The 21,384-nt window shown below is 35.1% G+C and overlaps 2 protein-coding genes across 2 annotated transcripts; one reads left to right on the top strand and one right to left on the bottom strand.

The window, feature by feature from the left end:
* Positions 1-230: 230 nt before the first annotated feature.
* On the top strand, positions 231-4,252 carry LOC147537485 (luminal-binding protein 5). Its single transcript, XM_086640631.1, has 8 exons — positions 231-408; positions 1,156-1,423; positions 1,501-1,715; positions 1,825-2,067; positions 2,214-2,693; positions 2,807-2,961; positions 3,256-3,338; positions 3,437-4,252. The coding sequence occupies exons 1-8, from the start codon at positions 351-353 to the stop codon at positions 3,939-3,941; spliced, it is 2,007 nt and encodes a 668-aa protein (XP_086496757.1). The 5' UTR covers positions 231-350; the 3' UTR covers positions 3,942-4,252.
* Positions 4,253-8,212: 3,960 nt separating this feature from the next.
* Positions 8,213-15,039, bottom strand: LOC147537484 (protein SAWADEE HOMEODOMAIN HOMOLOG 2-like). The gene is made up of 9 exons (XM_086640629.1): positions 14,705-15,039; positions 13,465-13,547; positions 13,293-13,338; positions 13,079-13,211; positions 10,625-10,691; positions 10,446-10,497; positions 9,194-9,337; positions 8,984-9,103; positions 8,213-8,792 (listed from the first exon to the last, which is right to left on the bottom strand). Exons 1-9 carry the CDS (start codon positions 14,756-14,758, stop codon positions 8,376-8,378), a joined length of 1,116 nt encoding a protein of 371 aa, XP_086496755.1. The 5' UTR covers positions 14,759-15,039; the 3' UTR covers positions 8,213-8,375.
* Between the last annotated feature and the right edge of the window lie 6,345 nt (positions 15,040-21,384).

Below are 21,384 nucleotides of genomic sequence, written 5' to 3'. Positions count from 1 at the left end.
AATTGTGTGGTATTTATTTTCCTTTCCAGGTTCCTTCTCTCTCTCTCTTCCAAGGAAACAAACGGTGAAGATACAACCAACACAAAGAAAAAAATCTTATTGGTTAAGACGTGTTGTTCTCAACATCTGATTGGTCCACGTCATTCTCTATGACATTCATTTTTTCCTTTTCCTTTGCCACTTCCCTGGTATTTCTTTATATAAATAGTTTTCCAATCTCAGATCCAGCCTCACTTCTTCCCCCCAACTCCATTCAACAACAAAACCTCTTCCTAGAGAGAGAAAGAGAGAGAGAATTCTAGTGAGAGAAAGACGAAATAATTCGAGATCTATTGGCTTCAACGATAACAATGGATGGATCCTGGAGAGATCGCCGGTCTTTGATCTTGTTTTCAATCGTTTTAAGTGGTAATTGTTTGTTCTAATCTTCTTTATTGTTTCATTTTCAATTAGATCTAGTTTTTCTTTTCTATATTTGGAAACTGAGTTTCGTTGTTCTTTCGATCAAGTAATAGATCTGGTACGAGTGTTAATACGAATAAGATTCTTCATTTTGGATTTGTTTAGATCTATAGAAGAAGATCTAGGTCTTACTTCAGTAAGTAGCTTATTAATCTTGAAAAGATATCGACTTTTATGATTTAATTTGAACTATTGATCCTGCTAGATCAACATATTTCTAGATCTGATGTAATTTACTTTCGGTTCTTCGTCTTTTAAAATGTTCGTGATTCATCTTAGACGATGATAGATCTAGCTTAAATTAGGTTTTTTACTCCCTTTAGTCATATAGATAGATCAAATTACGAGGTTGAATTGGAAATGTGTAGTAGCTAATTATTTCTAGTATTTGATGCATCCTGTCATTTTATCATTTCAGATCATTTTTTTAGCATTTGAGAAAGTATTTAAGAACATTTATGAATTGGTGAATCTGACCACAGAATAAATCCATGTTTTCTATACATAAAAAAGCTATCTTTCAAGTTTCATCCTATATCCTTACCTTTCGATTGGTCTATGGTCATAGTGCAGTGAGCCAGTGACTATGGTCTAGTCGGAAATGACCTAATATTTTTTGCTTTGCTTTTAGCTATGGTTGATAAATAATGCATTTATATTATGTATTAACGTTATAAATGAATTCAAATACAGGATGTCTATTTGCATTTGCTGCCGCTAAAGAGGAACCCACAAAGTTGGGAACAGTAATTGGAATAGATCTTGGTACAACATATTCATGTGTTGGTGTTTACAAGAATGGCCATGTTGAAATCATAGCCAACGACCAAGGAAACCGTATTACTCCATCATGGGTTGCATTCACTGACGGTGAAAGATTGATTGGTGAGGCTGCAAAGAATCAGGCACCAGCCAACGCTGAGAGAACCATCTTTGATGTGAAAAGACTTATCGGAAGAAAGTAATGCTATTTTTATCTCTCTCTAGATTCAATTGTATAAGATGCTCGTGATGATTCTAACCGAAATCCTATGGCAGGTTTGAGGACAAAGAGGTTCAGAAGGACATGAAGCTTGTGCCATACAAGATCGTGAACAAGGATGGAAAGCCTTATATTTCAGTTAAAGGAAAGGATGGTGACAACAAAGTCTTCAGTCCTGAGGAAGTTAGTGCTATGATTCTAACTAAAATGAAGGAGACAGCAGAAGCTTTCCTAGGAAAGAAAATTAAGGATGCTGTTGTTACTGTCCCTGGTAATGAAATCACCTTTTTAATTTAACTAAAATGGGAATTAGGTTCGTGCTTGAGATGATTAACAATTTATGTTACATATATTAACTCATTTCATTTGTATCTCTGCAGCTTACTTTAACGATGCCCAGAGGCAGGCCACAAAGGATGCTGGTGTAATTGCTGGCTTAAATGTAGCTAGAATTATCAATGAGCCAACTGCAGCTGCTATCGCCTATGGTTTGGACAAGAAGGGTGGAGAAAAGAACATCCTTGTCTTTGATCTTGGTGGTGGAACATTCGATGTCAGTATCTTGACTATTGATAATGGTGTCTTTGAGGTTCTTTCCACCAATGGAGACACCCATTTGGGAGGTAAGGCCCTTTCTAGTTTCTATCACAACGGTTGTTTGTGGTTTTTTCCTAAAAGATGAAAATTTTGTTGACTCTTAGGCTTACCGTTTCCTAGTATATAAACAATCACTTTTGTTAACGGAGTTTTGGAATCAATTTGTCTACAGGTGAGGATTTTGATCACAGAGTTATGGATTACTTCATCAAATTGATCAAGAAGAAGCACGGAAAGGACATCAGCAAGGACAACAGAGCTCTTGGAAAGCTTAGAAGGGAATGTGAGCGTGCTAAGAGAGCTTTGAGTAACCAGCACCAAGTTCGTGTTGAAATTGAGTCTCTTTACGATGGCTTGGATTTCTCTGAACCACTCACCCGTGCTAGATTTGAAGAATTGAACAACGACCTGTTCAGGAAGACCATGGGCCCTGTTAAGAAGGCAATGGACGATGCAGGATTAGAGAAAAACCAGATTGATGAAATTGTTCTTGTTGGTGGTAGTACTAGAATCCCAAAGGTTCAACAACTCCTTAAAGATTATTTTGATGGAAAAGAGCCAAACAAAGGTGTTAACCCTGACGAAGCTGTTGCTTATGGTGCTGCTGTTCAAGGAGGTATTTTGAGTGGAGAAGGTGGTGATGAAACCAAAGGTAATTCCTCATAGTCAATTGTGAATCCATCAAAAATGAATATACGGAAGTTCAATTATATCTCGTATCATTATTGACGGTATAATGATTCATATACTTGTGTATTTGTGCAGATATTCTTCTTTTGGATGTCGCACCTCTAACTCTTGGTATCGAAACCGTTGGTGGTGTGATGACCAAGTTGATTCCAAGAAACACTGTTATCCCAACTAAGAAATCTCAAGTTTTCACCACTTACCAGGATCAACAAACTACTGTCTCCATTCAGGTACTTCCCTATCTGAAACTGCAATAAGTGACCAGTTCATTAGGTTTATTGTGGGCTCAATGAGCCTGATTAATCATCTCCAAAACTGTTTTGTTATCGAGAATCCTTCAAAACAGTAAGGAATAATCAGTTCGTCAATGTCACCTTGGGCCTCAATGGCCAGATTAACGACCATGACCGAGAATTCTCTTATCAAGTTTTGTTTTATTTAGCATTACCCTTGTAAAACGATCTAAATACGTCTAATTTCTATATAATATGGAATACTGAAATAAAATATATGATCTCTTGAAGGTATTTGAAGGTGAAAGAAGTCTCACAAAAGACTGCAGAGAGCTAGGAAAGTTTGATCTTACTGGCATTCCTCCAGCTCCAAGGTTTGCCTCCTTAAACCCTAAACCCTTCTGAATTCTGTTACTGTAAACATTTATATGTTATATTAAGCGCTTAAATTTAACTTGATTGATTTATACAGAGGAACTCCTCAGATTGAAGTAACATTCGAAGTAGATGCCAATGGTATTTTGAACGTTAAAGCCGAAGACAAAGCAAGTGGAAAGTCAGAGAAAATTACAATCACAAACGACAAAGGTCGATTGAGCCAAGAAGAAATTGATCGTATGGTTCGTGAAGCTGAGGAATTTGCAGAGGAAGATAAGAAGGTTAAAGAAAGGATCGATGCAAGAAACAGTTTAGAAACTTACATATACAACATGAAGAACCAAATCAATGACAAAGACAAGTTAGCTGAGAAATTAGAATCAGATGAGAAAGAGAAGATCGAAACAGCAGTTAAAGAAACACTTGAATGGCTTGATGAGAACCAATCAGCTGAGAAAGAAGATTACGACGAAAAGCTTAAGGAAGTAGAAGCTGTTTGTAACCCAATCATCACAGCTGTTTACCAGAGATCTGGTGGAGCTCCTGGTGGTGGTGCTGAATCTGAAGGTGCCGATAATGATGATCACGACGAGCTTTAGATTTTGTTTCTCTTAAAAATGAGATGAAGTAGAGAGAGGAAGATAGAATCGGTTCGCCCGAAGAATTTCTTGTTTTTTAAGTAGTAGTTAAGAGAAAAGAAGATAGAGAACTCAAGAACAACAACAATGAGTGAGAAGGAATGAAAGAAAGAAAGGTATTTCAGTTCTTTCATAAGTTTGTTTTTCATTCTACTCATTAGAGATTGTCTTGATTTTGGTGGTAAATGTTCGAGAAAAATTTCTGACTGCTGTAATTTTGTTTCGTACTACTCAGACTTATATCCTTTTTAATTGACATTGAATTTTGTTCATCTCTTTTTGTGTTTTGTTACTTAAAGTGCCTATTTATGTTCAGAAAGTTTTAATAGGCAATGTCCAAGTGTGGTTAGAGGCAATGTGTTTTTTTACTTAAATCTTCGTCAAAACAAATTGACCAAGTGTGGTTAGAGGCAATGCTAAATTTGAGAGTGTTTATACCTACCTCATCCTTTCATCTTCTTCCAGCAAAAAGTTGATGTTTGGAGTTCGAATTTTTCATCTCTGCGATTCACTGTTCAAAAGAGATGTGGCGAAATAGAGATGAACCTCCCACCATTCCTGTATATATTGTTTGTGATGAATCAAGGACCCTTTGCTCTCTAGTTTCCATTTATCGCCGCACACAAATAACTACACAAATCCTGTACATACTGTTTGTGATGGATCAAGGTATATACCATACCCTTTTCTCTCTCCAGTTTCCATTTATCATCACACACCAATAACTCAATTGGTATTTGAAATTTTTATCATCTAATAATAGCAAATTACTCAAATTCAAATACTAATTTTTCATTATGAACTTAAACCCTAGTTTTTCTTATTGGAAAGTTTAGAATAAGTAATTCATTTTAAGTATGAATTAACCTAGTTTTTCTTACCAAATATAATGTAGAAGTGTTAAACTGTTATTACAGAAAACTGGGTTTTCTTACCGGCCTACGACGACCTACCGGCCTCAATTGAATGTTAGGTTTTTGTATACTTTTTCTATGCACAACCTTTAACCGTTTTAAGGATTGCCTTTAGAAAACTTGCTTTTAACAACTTTGGACATTGCTTCATTTGTTCTGCCATAAACACACATTTAATTACTTCAATTGTTTCTTTCTCTACATTTATATATATATATTATATATCCATTATATGGAACAAGAGGGATTCTTTTAGGATGACCCATAGAGAGAGAGAGAGAGAGAGAGGGAGAGTGCTATTGTCTCAGGAAAATGTTGGTTAGTTGAGAGTTAGATTTTTGCATACTTTTCCTTTTGCAGCAGCAGGAGTTTTGATGTTTTGACTCAAGAATTATGAGTATTTATTTTTTGTATTTTGGGAAATAACAGAAAATTTGCGGGACATAAAGGAGACATAATTATTTATACCCCAAAATCAACTTCATTGAACTATCACCCTTAATCTTCATCTTCTCTCACCTCCACCACCACCACCACCATTTCCGGGAATACCAAGTCCGACCACCATTTTCCCTCTAATTACTTCAGTTTTGAAACCCCATTTCATCTATTTAGCTTAATAATCATTAAATGGCTTAGTTGTACTTGTTATTAGAGAAAATTCAAAATGTACCAGTGGTAACCAGTAAACAACAAACTACATATCCAATTTTCCAATCAAAACGAAGATACTAGATCAATCTCATCATCATTTGAATCATGAACAGAAGAAGAAAGTAATAACAGTATAACTTCATGCAAATATTCTTCAAGATGTGTTGGAAATTAAAAGTGTTTAATTTTCGAATGATAAAGGAAACTAATTTTGCATAGACAAAGAAGAATGAAGAAGATATTTAACTGAATTGAATTACTTGACTTGATTTGATTTTGAAATTAACTACAAAGACTGATCTGTTTGTAGATCCAAATTCTACCCACTAACTATGAACACTACTAACATTAACCCACTAACTTATCCATTAATCAACTAAAGAAAATAACTTCACACTAATAAACTTAACTCTCTCATTACTTAATTATAAAATTAATCTTCTCATTAAAATTGAGTTTAAATAAACTTTAACAAGATGTTCAAGAGGTTTTTCAACTGATGAAGATCCAAAAAAATCTAAACAACCCAGATCTGAAATCCCACTTGAAATTGATATTCTTCATCTCCTTTAAGTTCTTCAAATCATGCTGGAATAGTTCTTCCTTAATCAATCAACACAAATAGTTCTAAGAGATTTAACGACGAACTTGACTCAGTTATAGATTCTTTCTCAATCAACCATTCTGGAAAATTCTTCCCCAGTCTATCAACACAAACCGTGAGAAAGAGAGATCTAGGGTGTAGGAGCAAGAGAGGTTTACAGTACTAAGAGAGAGACTTACATCGAGAAAGAGAGAGACATCGAGATAGATAGATAGATCTAGAGAGAGAGACAACGAAACAGTAAGGGAGAGAGTGAGAGGAGATGGAGATTAAGGGTGATAGTTTAATGAAGTTAATTTTTGGCGTAAAAAATAATAAAGTCCCATAAGTCAATCTCGATTGACTAAGTCTTTATGCTCCGGAGATTTTTCGTTATTCCCCGAAACCACAACCTTATTTTTTTGAAGAAAAAAAAGGTCAATGTTTTGGAAAAATAGAAAAATTTTGGGTGGAAATAAAAATATTTAGAAACTTTTTGTTCCCTCCAACGTTACCCTTTATGTTTTTATTTTAGTTTTTTATTCTTTCCTCTCCCTTTCCCACCTCTACTAGAATTCCGGTGACCTCTACCATATTCCGGTGACCTCCACAATTAACGTCTCCTCTTCCTCTCTCTCTCTCTCTCTCTCTCTCTTTTCTTCTCTCTTCTCTATCCTCTTTCCTTCTCCCTGGTTCTCTGTCTTTCTTTGTCTAAGTTCTAGCGAAGGGGAAAGCTCCTTCGCAGGAACCTCGTCGGGCACACGAGGGTCGAGGGGCTTCGCCTGGATATGGTTTTTCCAGATGCAGACGACGGGGTGCATTGAAGGGGCCCTCCCCTTGGTTGGAATTTAGAGAGGGAGAGAGAGAGACAGAGAGAGAGAGAGGGAGGGAGGGAGGGAGAGAGAGAGAGAGGCAAAGAAGTCGTCGGTTAACTCTAGCCTACGACTCTCTGCCGACAACTTGAAGTGATGTGTTTGGAGAATGATTTTTGGATTTTCCACCTTTTTTTCGGTTTCTTATTTCCTCAAAACACCTACAAAAAAAGAATTACAACAAAACTTGGACAGCTTACATCATCATAGCTTCCCAGTTCTAAACAAAGTTGAATAGGATTTAAACTTAGTGGGCTTCGAATTTCTATTGCCACCTTTGTTACATTATGGGGACTAGACTCCTGTAGGTCTTATAGTTTACCTATCCTTCCAATGTCCAGAGTCCTGAAATTCTGTCATTGATTCATAGCTTGATCACTCGATTTTGCGAAGCTTCAACTAATGTTGAAAGCATCAATCAAGTAGAATCACAAGCCCGTAGCACTCCGGAATGCTACAATTGGTGGTCTGCGTCTCTTCATGCTCCTTACAAAGAATGCATTATTCACAAGTTGGAAGCCCATCTACTTAAGCTTGTCAACTGTGGAAAGCTTATGAAAGATGAAGAGGAACAGTTCAAATTATTAAGCCGACTCTAGGGTGGTTTGGTTTTTCCCTAGGAGGGTTTGGAGAGAGTAGGTGTTGTCATCTACATGTGGGTTCACCCTTTGGTAACACATTGCTTGACCAAAGAGGTCTTTATCTTCCTCTTCCAACCAAACCCTTATATCTTCCTCTTGATTGTGGTGGGGGGGGGGGGGGGGGGGGGTAACATTGCTTGACCAAAGAGGTCTTTATCTTACTCTTCCAACCAAACCCTTATATCTTCCTCTTGATTGGGGGGGGGGGGGGGTAACATTGCTTGACCAAAGAGGTCTTTATCTTCCTCTTCCAACCAAACCCTTATATCTTCCTCTTGATTGGGGTGGATGACATCGAGGATGCCCAACAACTTAACGACCTGAGCTAAATAATGTAAGACAATAGAAGTGTGGTTCCATGACATAATACTCTAACCAGAAGGCTGTCTACTCATCCCCGCCCCTCTCTTGATCGAACAACCACCTTTCTTTTCAACAAGGAAAGAAATCAGCCAGACCACCTTAAACCCACATTTCCGCACAAGATTTGGGCTTAATATCCACGGTAGGCAGTAAAGATTGATCATAACCTAATGGAGTTGAACAAATGGTCAAGCATTTGAGCAATGATAAATTTTTTTTCATTTCTAACTTCAAAATCCTCAGTTCAACAAAAAAAAAAAACTTCAAAATCCTTATTCGTCAAGTTTATACTTGAATTTCAGTGACTTTCCAATACATTTAAGCAATGATAACCAAGACATGGATTGGACTATTAACCATTTCACTTCTTAAGTACTTTTACCTGCACCAGTTCCCGAGCCTCCGAAGCCGCCTGAGCCGGATCCAGTGCTAGTTGCAGCAGTGCTAAATATAACAGGAGGAGCACCACCAATACGTTCACCAGATATTCCAAATTTACCGTCATCGAAGTTTTCAGTCTTCATGATTCTTGCAGCTTCAGTAGTTATCGGTTCTGCGGTTCCTGAAGAAGGAATAGTGTTCACCACCATCTCACTAGCTTTTCCTTTTTGTCTGCGATTCTTCCTTGTCTTTGGAGAATTGAAATCCTTAGAAGTACCACCAAGAGAAGGATCTTTCTTCATATCCTGCAGATTGACAGATCCAAGATCTTTCGATGCATACATCAACTGCAATCTGAAATCAGTTTCGGGGCGACGACAGAGCTTTCTCAGGGACACAACTTCCTGAAAGAAAATTAAATTCAAACAATATTAGCAGGAGCTTCCTATAACACAATCCATGTGGTCTGATCCTTCATCTACCTCAGTAGTCTGTTTGATAATTTCAGGGTACAAAACTTTAATCAGAGTCATTGAATGATAATCTTACAAGACAAAAGAAATAAAAATAAAGTGTTCTAAAAATGGATTTATACCTCAGACTGGTCATGATCATAACGGACGGTGAACCTGCAGCGACATCCTCGTACATCGTGCCTCCATCTCTGAACATCAACTACATGTGCATCCATGTAAAGTGCCTGTTCTTTACCTTCCTGAAAATTTTTGGAACATGAAAGTTTTTTCAGAAATCATGAAGGCCAGATATGATAATCGAAATAGTAGAATTTTAAAATGGAACCCACCAGAAAACACAGAATCAAGTCTCCAGGCAGTACAACAGCACATTCTGATGGTTCACAAGGAATGGAAGATGGTCTTATTTGGGTGCGCACATCTAACCACTCATCTTCCTCCTCTCCAAATCCACCAAATCGAACAAGAACTTCCTGAAAATACCCGAAATATTAGAAAAGAAAAAAAATGAGAGAAATTACATGAATCACCCTCCAAGTATATTTTCATCATGACATTGGAAGAGTAAATAAGATTTTTCAATTTGTCAAGTAGCCGAAGCGTCTGTCGACAAGTTTAATCACTAAAGGTGTCAAGGATAACGACGAGTAGTAGCCAGGACAGGTTGAGAGTTGAGACAGGTTAGAGCAAGTAGAAGAGCGGTGGGAACTTAAAAGATGAATACAAGCACTGAGAATGTGGGTCAATGTCTCTACATGTCAAAACCAGCTTTTATTTTGGCCATTGAGGCTTCAAGCTACAAAAGTCTCTCGAAGAGCATCGCCTTCATATAAAGTCAAGAGCGTAAATGTTGTGAATATTGTCATGAACAGCTAAGAAACGATAAAGAATGGAGAAACATGTCAAAGGATAATCTAGAATCGCTTCACCTAACAGTGCTAAAAAGTTCAAGAAAAACTCAGGAATACAATTTGGAAGGGTTGTATCAAATGCAGAGTAAGACAGAACAAAGGAGATTTAAGAAAAACATGAGCATTCCAACCCTGAGAGTAAGGACTAAAGAGAGTTGGAACTGATAATTTTAAAGATCTTGATATTGTTGATGGTCCTACGTGCACAACTTGATCCAAGATACATAGAGATAGAAACACCCATTGAGAAGGTAGTCTCTTTTCGGTAGAAGAAACGCGAAGAGCCAACATCGCATGATAGCAAGAAAGACTACAGAGGGCTCAATACAACATCAAATACCACTTTACCATTTCAGTGGTCGACATAGACTGATCTGCTCATCTAAACCAAATAACCATTGAATTCGGTGGAACATCACATAAACACTCCATTGTGATAAAACCAATTTCTCTCTCGTGCCCGCAGAACAACTGAATTTGTCTTCTTGCTCATACCAAGAGTCCAAGACCCTAACACGCTAATGTGACATGTCCATTGGCCATACCGACGAAAAAAAAACGCATCAATACATTCATAACTAAGAGAGATATGTTTGCATTTCCTCCAATTCTTTTAAACTCATTTAATAAGTTGACTAATATATGTAATAAATGAGAGTCAGGAAACTACCGGGTTACCCGTCTCAACCTTTCTATTGTTTATAAAGCTCCCAACATCATACCTGAGCAACAGACAGTAATAGTGAATGGCCATATAGAACAAATTGAGAAGAGTCGTGCAACATTATTATATGGAGTAATATGGAGAGTAAGAATCAATGTCAAGACAAATGTCAATGTTTTACTTACCATGCTCCATCCTTCGCTGACTTCGCTTCATATCCAATCGAAACATAGTTTTCAGAATGAGTCCTTCCTACATTAGAAAAACAAAGTAATGTTAGTTTGGAAGGACAGAGCAAAATAATATGTTTGTTCCATGTTTAGAGATAGATAATAAAAACACTAACATGGGTAAGAACATTATGTGAATGCTCTGTACGTGGCACTTTTGTTTCTCTTTTTTGAGCATCATCTTTTTATTCTTCATACTCAGATGGTTCAGATAAAACTTAAAACTATTAACAAAATTTCAGAACCTGAATTCTATGATTTTCCTAATCTAATTGACTGCAAGCAAATACATTACAAACTTAATTAGATTCTAAGTTCAATACAAGGGGTAGAAAATAGATATTTAGATTAAATCTACCATACAAATTACATAAAGTTCTTATACTAAGACGCAGAATTGACTAAATGAATATCCCAAATCTATCCAAAAGAAGAATTCACTAACGCTGAAATGATTTACTACTGGCCTAAAATGGAGAAGGGATCCAACGCTACCCTAACGATGATATTTCTTCTTCCCTGTTTCTTCATCTCATTTTCATTACTATGACTTGTCAGGCGGAAGAGAAAGAACACATCTAGGGAAAGATTAAGCAAACTGAGAAAATAATTCAAATGATAGTGAACTTTCTATGATCACAAACCTCCAATCAAGAGAAAAATAGCACTGAAACCACGACAAAAATCTAGGCTTTCTGTTAGTATTTAGAAAGATAAATCAACTGAAATTTCGATAGTAAAGCCTGAACAAGTAAAATATAAGAACCTTACTTTGATCAGAAATAAGCAAATTGAAAATAAGGGTTTTAGTAGGGACACATAGATCTGATTTTGCTAGGAATTTAGATAGGGAAAAAACGAAACCTTTTCTCTTCAGTGTTTTTTTAGGATACTCGCTAACAGATTCCTCTTGGTTCTTCTTGCAAGGATCACTCTTCTCATGATGGATTAAATAATGGTGAGCTACCAAGGTGTTAACAGTTTCAATCTTAGCTTGAGTGTCAACGTACCCCATTACAGTGAAAGGAAAGCAAAACCCTACTTCTGGTGAAACTGGAGAGAGATGAGGAGTTCCTAATCGACTCTTCTATTTATTCGTTCAGGGTTTGGGCGAGAGTTACAAAGACTGAAGTATTACAACCACTGCGATTGTTTTGTTGCTCTTTTCCCTTTACAGGTGTAGGTCCACAATAATTATTTGCCATCAGTGTACAACGTGGCTATTAAACTGCGGTCATCATTTCCCCACTAAGTGATACAAGCAAAGGTTTTATTCCAAAAGTAAATTTCATTAAGTTGTCAAGAAACTCTTTTATTGAATTTGCCTATTAACATTTTATCGCACATAATCTCTATATACATCACAATTTCATTACATTATGCTATCATAGAAAAGTAATTGCTTAGATTGCAAATAAAATAATTAATACTAAAATGGTAATATATCGTTTCAAAGATCCCCTTAGTTCTGTATGTTGGAGTTCAAAACAAAATTAAGAAATAACTCTGTCGTCACCCAGACTAAATCTTTCATTAGCTAATGTAGGTCACATCTCATCTCATACTATGGCCTAAATAATTAAGCCTTTTTACATTGACATAACTAAATAACAAGTTACTTGCTTAATTACCATAAGCTAACAAATATAGCATAAGGGAAGGAGGATGAATTGGACTGCCCTGAAATGGGATATACATTATTGGACAAATAGTAGCACGGGAAATTTGGTCAATACTCCCTACAAATTTTTTGCTTTGGTGAAAAGGGATCACCTATTTTTTGGTCTTTAGCTCCCTAGGTATTTTTGTAATTTGCAAGAGGTTTCAACAACTTTGCAATAGCTTGCAGCAGCTTTGCAACAACTTTGCAACAGCTTGCAAAAAAGTTGCAAAGATATTGAGTTTTTAACTAAACAAAATGAAAATTTTGGGTTTTTAACAAAACAAAATACAGATTTTGGACTTTTAACCAAACAAAATATAACTTGTCTTTTTAACTTAAAAAAAAAAATTTAAAATTGGGTTTTCGGCCCAATTTCCTATAGTAGCATTAAGAACATATCAATATTATCTAATTATTAGGCTCCATTTATTCAATTTATTTTCTTTTCTAGAGACTGTGTGCTTGATTACTTTGATATCAAACACGAACACATAAACGCTGAGAGCTAAATAGCAAACGATTTATGGCCCTGCCATTTGTAGGGTGCTTAAGAAAAAGCAGAAACACAAGAACGCAATAATCTTGGGAACTCTCCAGCTGACATTTCTACCAGTGATACTGATTTCTTTTTCCAAAGAAAATGTAAATTTCCAACTGACAATATACTTCCATGCAATATTTTCATATTTGGTGAACTGAAATGACATGGAATGTGAAGTCGAGAAAAGATAATACAAGAAGCATACCTGCAGAAACAGGTATACGGGTTTTGTTAAAACACAAATCATCTTGAGGCATGGAAGAGACATTTAACTTCCCGGGAGCCTTCGTTAATTTTGCCTTTTGAGCATACCTCCTATTCTGGAACCAATTCCATACCTGTTAAAGGAATTAAAATAAGCCAAGGCTCAAAAATATCATCTTCATGTGACATGTGAGAAATTACGTATAATAAGTAACCTGCTTTGATTGCACAACAATCTTTCCTGCTCTATCTGGAGAGGCACTACAAAAGAGAATATATATGTCAACTTTACAATGTTTACATACAACTATCACAGTAGCAATATTGAACTCTTATCCCAATACTTCACACAATCCTAAGAGACACGCAAGTTAGAATTGCACATACCTAAATTTTTCCGCAATTGAACAGACAATTTCACGAGTTGGAACTACTTTATTCTCTTGTAAAAAAGCTTCCATTTCCGCCACCTTGAAAGAAGTTGTATTATCACATCATTGAGGATATTACATTGAAAATCATCACTAGATTCTTAAAGGCGAGCATATAATAGGAGGTAAGTACCAATTAAACTATTAGATAGTATTTGATGATGCAAAAAACTAGGTATCTAATCACATCCTTAAGTGGCATAAAGTTTCAACTTAGACTTCAAAAGGTTTAGATTTCCAAAATCAGCACATCAACTTAACGTATTTAACTCTTCAATCAACGCAAGAGATTATGACTAGTTTTAATGCATATCATAACTTTTCTTTGATACGAGGGCATGAGGCTCACTTAGGAGCTTGAAGCGTCAATTAAAGTATACATGATACATATCCAAACCACAAATATACTTATTTTATTTCTTTTTCCACACAATGTACTGTACTCATATTCCAAAGGAAGATGGTCGTCCTTCTCTATCAAGGTCTTCTTCAATCAGAATATTTTACATGCAAATACGCAATTAACGGTTTATTAGCATAAAATCTATCCACATATGAATCCCAAATCAAACAAATGACAAAGATTTTTGTTCTTTTCGGGTTTACAAGCGAACACGTTGCAACTTGTGTGGATGTCATCAACAATTACTATGGTTCTTGTCAACTCTAACATATATTTCTCAATTTATCAAAATATTTAATGTGGCTTGAAATTTGAATAAACCCATGTATAAAGTTTCACAATCTTCTTGTGAGATTCTTTTAACCAAATTAGAGAAAGATCAGGTTTCACTTCCTTTATGTTTCAGAATCATCACACTGGTTTTCTGCAATACCCACAAATCGATTACCTACTTAAACAATAGCTTGAAAAAAAAATCACAAAATCAATAACCCATTTTCCTAACATAAACATTCTAAAGCTCAAATCCTGAAAGCATGCATAATAATCAATACCCAAACAAAGTTAAACCCTAAACCCCAATAATGTTCCAATTAAACATAAGTAAACAAACCCATTTCTAAAAAAAGCTCCAGATATTTGCATGAACAAACAGAGATAGATTAAGGTAGGGAAAACTAAAGTTTCAAATGACCCAAGTTCATTTTAATCAAGAATTTAAAAAGGTTTAATCAGTTAAGAGAAAAACAAATGAAACCCATAATCGATCATGTAAAATCAACACTGATGATACCTCAGAAGAAGTGAATCGGAAGGCAGGAGACCCACTCTGTGGAGGTTTACCCATTGAAGTAGTAGTAACTGAGAAATCAGAAGGAGGAGAAGAAAGGAATATAGAGATTTATTTATATAGGGGAGGGGATTGGGGTTTTGTAATTAGGTTTACTTCGATTGTGTCTCCAAGAGGTGAAGAAGTGTTTATGGAATCTTTTGGATGGTTTCAATTTGGACAGCAAACGGTGTGGTGCTGCTTCATCTCTTTCATCATTCTTCCATCTGTAGAGGTTTCTCATGCTCACTCAACTAAAGATTATTTCCGTGGATTTCAACTTTGAACTTCTAATAGATACTAAACGGGTTACTAATCCAACCCGTTCAGTTAACGGGTTTGTTTCAACTCCAGTTTCCATGCTCACTAAAGGTGGGAAATGGGCCGGGTTCGGGCGCCTATGAGTACCTATAGTAGGGCCGTTGGGGTTTGGGCTAGGGTTGGGAAAAAAGTTTGTGGCCCCGTTCCGCCCGAGTCCGATCGGGTGTCCGAGACGGACACTACCCGACCACGAACTTTAAGCGGAAGGACACAGACAAGAAGTTCTAACCGCCATTCCGTCTGAGTTTGGCCGATAAAGCCCGACCGAAGCTTGACGCTTGATACATAACTCATTTGGGAATTTTAATTTTCTATAAATAATAAGTATTTAACTAAAAAGTTAGCATTTAGGTTGTCCACTTGTACCTACGTGCATTAGTAGACTACTGCTCCCATTCCTCTTATTTATAAAGTTTTGGATCTCTTTTATCTCAAAAATTTACAATGTGGAACTAAGATATTATAACAAAAATAAATTTTGTTCTCTACAATTTTGTCCCACATCACTAGTGGTAAAGGAAAAAAGTGATTGAAGTTACTTATAAGAGTTGAGATATAGAACCTTCTTTGTTGGGTTTCAAAGTGGGTTTCGATCTAATGTAAAATTTTATCAATATCTTTGTGGGTACTTAAAGAAGAAATAAAAAGTGGTTATGCCCGGGTCCGAATAGCACGTGCCCGAATTGTTCGACATTTTAGGCGGACACGGATGGGTAATGGACAACTCGATTTTGTCAAGTGTTCGCATGTGTTTGTCCAGCAATATGAGTGGACAAATTTAAAATGTGTTTGTCCCCGGACCGGAGAAGTATGTATCCGCGGACTACCCGTACGGTCAGTTTCCTACCCCTAGTTTGGGTGTTCTAGGCATCTAATGTAGGTAAGCTGACTTAAGGGGCAGGGGAAAGGTTACCAGATTCGCGGTACGCTCGGGTACACAGTACGAAAATGGGTATGCCTATTAGAATGTATCTGGTATGTGTGGGGGGAGGGGGTATACATTTACGGTACATAATTCACTTAATATAAAATTTCAGTTCGTTACTTTAATAAGATATTCCAAATTATATCTTAATTATAGACATATATATTTAAAAACTCATAAAGGACGAAACAACTAATTACTCAAAGTCAGATATCATAATAGTACTTAAAACATGAAGATAAAATCTTAAAATAGCAATTACTTGGAAATCCAAAACCTAAAACTCAAAATCAAGAAAAATATTACTAATACTAATTCATCTTTCATTTGCCTTTGTCTTTTGAACTACTTCCTTCTGCAAACTTCGAAATGAAATTTGGAAGGCTTAAAGCTTTAGATGGTGTATTATCTTCTTCATTATCATCGTGAACTTGATCATCTTCTAAGTAACTCCAACGCATATCCTCTAGTCTAATAATCAAGTCATCTAGGTATGTGCTCAGGATCGATGTCCCACTTTTTGTAAGGACCTTCCTTATAACCCTTAATTAAACTTGATTGAAGACGGATATTGGAATGGATGTAAACCAATTTACCAGCTCTTGTACAATTCAACCTATTTCTCTTCACACTATGTATAAATGAATATGTGCTCCAATTTCTTTTAGCAGGCGAGCTAGTAATTGGTTGAGCCAATACCTTAAAATAAAAATATATAAATTTTAAAACTATGAAAATAATAGTAGAAAAATAATAAATACTAATACAATTTCACATTTTTAGCCACTTTAGCCAGTTTTGGAGTTTCTGAACCATATGTGCACCACCAATCAATTGCATTCATTGTTACAGCATCAGTTTGGGTAGACATCATGGCATATATATTTTTTCTTAAGTGAAATCTCGCAAATTTCTCGCGCAATTCTTTTGATTCATTAACATCTTCTGATATTTTGTCAAATGCTTCCAGAATCCCCATCATTACCTCCTTATCTTGATTTGGAGATTTTCTTGTTGTACCACGTGGGGCAGCTGTAGCAAGATATAGAGAATCATAATACCTTGGGGTTAATGCAAATCCAAGACAAGACAATGCAATTGAATATTCATTTTTTTTTCACCTCTTAAGCACAATACTTTCAAGTTCAGGATACTTATCGACATGTTTTCCTTCACACATAATATCGTTTATTTCACCAAGCATATTGTCCATTCTTTCATAAATTTCAGCTATTTTTTTGCCTTCTCCATCATAAAACTTGATTCGGAAATATATTGGTCTGACGATTCTTAGTATATGGTCCACATCATCCCAAAATTCTTCACTAATAATTGTATTTGTAACTAATTCTTCCATTTTCGGTTGTGTTCATCTCCACTTTTTACCATATCTTTCCATGTTCTAACAATAATAGTTGTTGCAAGAGCTTCTCTACAATCAAGAAGAGCTTCTCTACAATCAACAAGTCGCTTCAACAAATATAATGTGAAGCAAACCTAGTCTTTGCCACTTTAAGAAGTTCTAATTTGGAATGATTCTTAAAAAGCTAAAGCATGCGTATGGTTAAGAAAGTATTTCACAATATTTTTTCACTTCTATAAGTATATATAAACCAGGTAAATGCTTTTCCAATATCTTTGAAAATGAGATTTAAAGTGTGAACAACACAAGGAGACCAAAAAATATGTTTGTGTACCTTCTGAACTCTTTACCAACAAGCTTGCAATTTGCTGCATCATCAGTAACAACTTGCAATACGTTAGATGGATCTACTGTTTCAGTTGCTTCAAGTAAAAATTCGAAATCGCTAAACCAGTTTTTTCTGTCCCCTCAAAATCTAGAGCATATAAGAACATGACGCTTAGACTATTTACTACAATGATGTTATTCAATGGTTGATTTTTAACATTAATCCAACCATTTGAAACAATTGAAACTCCATGAGAAAACCATGTATCCTTGAGAGGTGTCATATCCCTTTCAATGTTTCTTCTACACACATCTAACAAAGTAGTTCTTGTCTTTTTATATGATGGAGCCTTGTAATCCTTGGGTCATCTACTTATTGTTGTAATCATCTTATGAAACTAAGGATTTCTAAGAACATTAAAAGGGATTCCATTTACACACAATCTTTTCATTGTTTTCATATCAACCTCATCTCTATCCATTATTCTGAATGCATTTTATAATGGCGCTGAAAATACTTGTTTTGGTTTTGTAAGAGTGAAACTTTTTAGTGACGAAAAAACTCATTTTTTCCACTTCAATTGATTTTTGACGCACTTTATCATATAAAGATCAATTGGTCATTAAAACATTACATCGTTTGATATCAATTTTTTTTCCTACTGGAGGACCAAAGAAGTGAGTGTAAATACGAGTATATGAACTTGTAAAATTACCTTTTACAATGTTTGCAAGACCAATTCCTTGCTCCTCCAGTATTTGTTGATTTATTATCATCGAAAATCACTCCATCATGCAATGGTTTTGATTCTTTTGAATTCGAATCATCTTTTATTTGTCTTGGTTTGTTAGAACTTACACATGAATTATTGTTAGCCTGAGTAGAATTGTCATCTTCACCAGAGTCCTCTTCCGAATTATGAACTTCAATCCCTTCTTGATCAACATCTTGTGTCTGAGATGAAAGAAATATCACGATCATCTCTTGTTCTTTTTTCTTTTCCAAACACCATCTTTGTAATTAACTCTAAAAAACTACCCAAAACCATTTAGTAATTGATAAACTAAGCATGAGGATATTAATACTTTTACATGCATATATATACATATATATATATATATATCTATTATACAAAACAGATCCTTGTGACTGGGACACAATTAATACAAAAGAATGTGACTAGGATATGTGATTAGGATAAAATTATTATGATTGGACCTATGATATGTGATTATGTGATTATGACATGAATTAAATTATTTTTAATTTCTTAATAATTATTAACCCTCCATCTTTATCTCTCCCTTTTCCATTATTTTTCATTTTAATATCTACTTACTCCTCCCACATTATATCAAATTTTTATCCTAATTTCTCTATTTATCCCTTAGTTTAATTTCACTGTAATTATTTCTCATTTTAATATCTACTTACTCCTCCCACATATATCAAATTTTATTTTAATTTATCTATTTCTCCCTTAGTTTTTTCAATCTTAAAACACCGGCCATTTTAGTTTCTTTGGATTTTAGAATATATAAAACTTCATAGAATGTGACTAGGATATGTGATTAGGATAAAATTATTATGATTGGACCTATGATATGTGATTATGTGATTATGACATGAATTAAATTATTTTTAATTTCTTAATAATTATTAACCCTCCATCTTTATCTCTCCCTCTTCCATTATTTTTCATTTTAATATCTACTTACTCCTCCCACATTATATCAAATTTTTATCCTAATTTCTCTATTTCTCCCTTAGTTTAATTTCACTGTAATTATTTCTCATTTTAATATCTACTTACTCCTCCCACATATATCAAATTTTATTCTAATTTGTCTATTTCTCCCTTAGTTTTTTCAATCTTGAAACACCGGCCATTTTAGTTTCTTTGGATTTTAGAATATATAAAACTTCATATGAAATTTCTCATATATAAAACTTCATTCGAAATTTCTCACTACATCTTTCTATCTTTGCACAGTCTGTTTGGGAAAATTTCAAAGTGAAAAAATTAAATATGTTCTGATGGATAGTTGTTATATTAATAACTCCAAATCCCTGTTATGTCGAATGCTATATTGAAGAGTCTAAATATCTAGATAAATTTTTAATCGATGAATTACAAATTTCATTGTTGGTGCTTGGACATATAATGATAATAGGGTCAAGGCTTCCAACTCATGTGAAAAAATCTACAGGAGAATACTAAGAGGTTGTCGTACAATTAATACTAATTAACTCGTAAGAACCTTGAAATAATAATTGATTTCCATGTATAACATGATATGAACTAAAAATCCTAAAAAATTATATATGTTGGACCGAGTTAACTCTTATGCTGCGAGACTAATGTCTCTATTTTCCCACTTTCATAAATCATACCATATAATACGCCACCTCGAGTAAAATCCAACCGTATAGGTCCTTCATTTCTCTCAAATGTCCCACTTCTCACAAATCAAATTCCCACGTTGTCACAACTCTTTCGTTTTTTATCTTTTCCTCTTCTCCTCCGTCATGAATCTCAAATCTGTAGATCCCAGTTTGAAACCTAACTATATTTCTCCTCAAAATCAAACATAATTTTCAAGTAGTCAAAGTTACACTAACAAAACTGTCGTCATCACCACGTTGTCATTATTTTTTGGTTTTTCCTCCTTTTTTGCTCTCATGAATCCCAAATCTGTAAATCCGAGAGTTCGGAACCCAACTCCATTTCTCCTCAAAATTAAACACAATTTTCAAGTATTCAAAGTCACACAAACAAAAATTTCTTCATCGCCAATTTAGAATGACAAAAAATTACGAACAAGTGAACAATTTCTATTTCTCCCGTGAAATAAATTGGTCTTTGATTCATTGCATGCATGACAATTCTTTCTTCGAATTTCTTGGCACCAAATACTTCAGCTTCTTGTTTTGTTACAGTTGAAGTATGCAGATAAGAAAAATAGAGATCCTATCAGTGAAGTACATATCAAGATTTTCAATTCGAATTGAGTTATCATTTTTTTAGCTTAAAGATTAAATATGTTTGTTAATATCCTCCGCCACTAGGCTTACCACTTTAACTCGTAGAGAAGGATTCAATTACTAAGATGTACAACGGGAAGACGATAGAGTGTGTGGCCAGTTACTTGAAATTTTGTAGAGGTAAACTTAGCCGCTGCATAAAGAAGATATGATTTTTTTTTTTTTTTTTTGCACTTTAAATTCCTATACTAAACATTGTTTTCCTACCGTTGCAGGATTATCCAGGTTGGTGGTCGTATCTTAAACCCATCTTACCGTGTGAGTGAGACTTTTTGTTTAGCGAAATTGTTATGTACAACAAACGCAACTAAAATTTCTTATACTAAGCTTTTTCTTCTTGTTGTTTTAGACCATTTTGTTTTGTAATATAGTCTAGGCAAAAAGAACACCAAGTACGGAAACATTCAAAATTACCTTGGCAAAATGAGCAACAAATACGGAAACATTCAAAATTATCTTGACAAGACCTATGAACTTGTTAAAGTTGCAAATGTTGCAAGCATTAGATTCCTTGAAACTTTAAAAATTAGGAGCTTGCCAAGTAAAAGGTAGAAACTAAAACTGGGCAAGCCATCTGTTATAGGAGGATCACTAGAGATATCATTTGTTCTTTAATCAAGAGTGTGCATCTCTTGCGAAGAAATTAAAAGACACCCCTACAA

This window comes from Eschscholzia californica, unplaced genomic scaffold (genome assembly GCF_041429995.1).
Source record: "Eschscholzia californica isolate CP2 unplaced genomic scaffold, dmEscCali1.0.p SCAF_5, whole genome shotgun sequence".
In the NCBI taxonomy this organism is placed as follows: Eukaryota; Viridiplantae; Streptophyta; class Magnoliopsida; order Ranunculales; family Papaveraceae; genus Eschscholzia; species Eschscholzia californica.
This window is presented reverse-complemented; position numbering and strand designations above follow the sequence as displayed.

Bases quoted from the DNA above. Each gene is read 5' to 3' on its own strand.
- LOC147537485 (XM_086640631.1), top strand. From the start codon at position 351: ATGGATGGATCCTGGAGAGATCGCCGGTCTTTGATCTTGTTTTCAATC. The intron at 1,424-1,500 runs GTAATGCTATTT...ATCCTATGGCAG, and splicing joins AAAAGACTTATCGGAAGAAA to GTTTGAGGACAAAGAGGTTC. The intron at 2,694-2,806 runs GTAATTCCTCAT...GTATTTGTGCAG, and splicing joins AGGTGGTGATGAAACCAAAG to ATATTCTTCTTTTGGATGTC.
- LOC147537484 (XM_086640629.1), bottom strand. From the start codon at position 14,758: ATGGGTAAACCTCCACAGAGTGGGTCTCCTGCCTTCCGATTCACTTCT. The intron at 13,339-13,464 runs GTATGTGCAATT...TCTCTTTTGTAG, and splicing joins TCAATTGCGGAAAAATTTAG to TGCCTCTCCAGATAGAGCAG. The intron at 10,498-10,624 runs GTAAGTAAAACA...TCTGTTGCTCAG, and splicing joins TCAGCGAAGGATGGAGCATG to GTATGATGTTGGGAGCTTTA.